The 1,815-nt window shown below is 47.1% G+C and overlaps 1 protein-coding gene across 1 annotated transcript; it reads right to left on the bottom strand.

Moving 5' to 3' along the window:
• Window positions 1-443: 443 nt before the first annotated feature.
• LOC124891501 lies at window positions 444-1,342 on the bottom strand. Its single transcript, XM_047403230.1, has 2 exons — window positions 1,045-1,342; window positions 444-859 (listed from the first exon to the last, which is right to left on the bottom strand). The coding sequence occupies exons 1-2, from the start codon at window positions 1,340-1,342 to the stop codon at window positions 444-446; spliced, it is 714 nt and encodes a 237-aa protein (XP_047259186.1).
• Between the last annotated feature and the right edge of the window lie 473 nt (window positions 1,343-1,815).

Genomic DNA, 1,815 nt, shown 5'->3' with positions numbered 1-1,815 from the left:
TTTAACTCTGACTAGGTGATGAATGCACCCTTTGGAAATAAGCTTTCTAGCCTTGAGATATGAGATAAAATGACTCTTAGGAGATGTAGAATTACCAGACCATTCGATAACAGACTCACCAGGGAAGCCAGTCCATAACAAGAGAGAAGCCAATCCATACCCAGAATAACATCAAAATCTACCATATCTAACTCTATCAGATCAGCAAACATAACTCTACGAAGAATAGAAATAGGACACTTTTTGTACACTTTTCGGGCAACAACGGACTCACCCACAAGGGTAGAAACTAGGATGGGCTCAGAGACAATCTCGAGACTCACTTCAAAATTTACAGCAACCAGAGGTGTCATATATGAAAAACTGGACCCAGGGTCCAACAACGCATAAACATCAAACTGAAACACATATAGCATACCAGTAACAACATTGGGGGAGTCCTCTTACTCCTGACGGGAAGGCAAAGCATAGAATTTGTTCTGGCGCTGACCGCCGCCAGTGCTGGAAGAAGCACCATGAGTAGGAGCTGGACGAGCTACAGGAGCTGAAGCACTAGCAGGCTGAGCCTGGGGGCGAACATCACGGTTCCCCTGTCTGGTATGAGGACAATCTCTAAAACCGTGGCCCTCCTGGCCACATCCATAGCAGCCCTTCTGACCCCACAAACACTTACCCCCGTGATCCCCACCACACCTGGTGCATGGTGGACGGTTAGGCCGGTTACTCACAGTATTCTGAGATCCGGACATAGAAGACCTGTTTCCCTGTTCTTGCCTACCTCTAAGTGCTGAAGCACTAGCTGACGATGGTGCTGGCATAGATGAGCGGCTCTGAAATTGAGGGCTCTTTGCGATCTGTTCTGACCATAAGTAGGTTGCTCGGATCTGGCTCTCTTATTCCCCCTTACTCTATCCCTCTCTTTTATCTTATCTAATTCGATCTGTTGGGCATGGGTCATCAGTCTGGAAAGATTCATCTCACTATTAAGCATAGCTGATCTACACTCCTTAACCACATAGCTTGACACCTCTGTCAAGAACTTACCCATACTGGCTCGGTTGTCGGTTATCAAATTTGGGGCATATTTTGCTAACTGATTGAACTTCAAGCAATACTCCTTAACAGTCGTGGAGCCTTGCCGTAAGTTCATAAACTCCTCTACTTTCGCCTCTCTCAACTCTAGCGGAAAGAATTTATCCAGGGATGCATCTTGGAACTCCTGCCAAGTCATAGGAGCAACACCCTCTACTCTACCCTTTCTCCATGCAACCACCCAGTCATACGCAAGGTCTTTCAATCTGTAGGATGCTAACTGAACACTCTCCTCCTCAGACACGTGCATTACCTGTGTGATCTCCTTATCTCCTCCAGATACAACTGCGGATCCTCACCTACCTTGGACCCATAAAACTCTGGCGGATTTATCCGCATAAAGTCACGGATTCTTGCGGCAGCTAAGTCACCTCCCTGTTGTTGTGGAGCTGGGCCTGGTTGGCCTGAACGTTGGCAGTAACAGCTTGGGCAAGCGCCTGAAAGGCTGCCCTGAACTCAGCATGGGATACATTCTCATTTAGGGGATCAGCAGGCTGAGGTTGCTGACCCGCATTATTTCTTCTAGCTCGGCGAGGAGGCATATTCTGAAAGAAGAGAGCACGAATAATAGCTGAAAGGGAACAACTGTAAGCACGATAGACTTCTGAAAGAATGAAACGACCTCCTTTTTTTTTTTCTAAAACGTTTTGAAGCCTCTTGCTCATAGATGTGGCGCGCTACACACCGATGATCAAGACTCTACTTAACGCGGCTTGTCAGACT

The sequence above is a fragment of the Capsicum annuum genome, unplaced genomic scaffold (assembly GCF_002878395.1).
Source record: "Capsicum annuum cultivar UCD-10X-F1 unplaced genomic scaffold, UCD10Xv1.1 ctg36397, whole genome shotgun sequence".
NCBI classification, from domain to species: domain Eukaryota; kingdom Viridiplantae; phylum Streptophyta; class Magnoliopsida; order Solanales; family Solanaceae; genus Capsicum; species Capsicum annuum.
Note: the sequence above shows the minus strand (reverse complement) of the source record. Positions and strands in the feature narration are given on the sequence as shown.

Excerpts from the sequence above, each read along its gene's own strand:
- LOC124891501 (XM_047403230.1), bottom strand. The coding sequence starts at position 1,342 with ATGCACGTGTCTGAGGAGGAGAGTGTTCAGTTAGCATCCTACAGATTG. Across the intron at positions 860-1,044 it reads CGACAACCGAGCCAGTATGG|AACAGATCGCAAAGAGCCCT; the intron begins GTAAGTTCTTGA and ends ACTTATGGTCAG.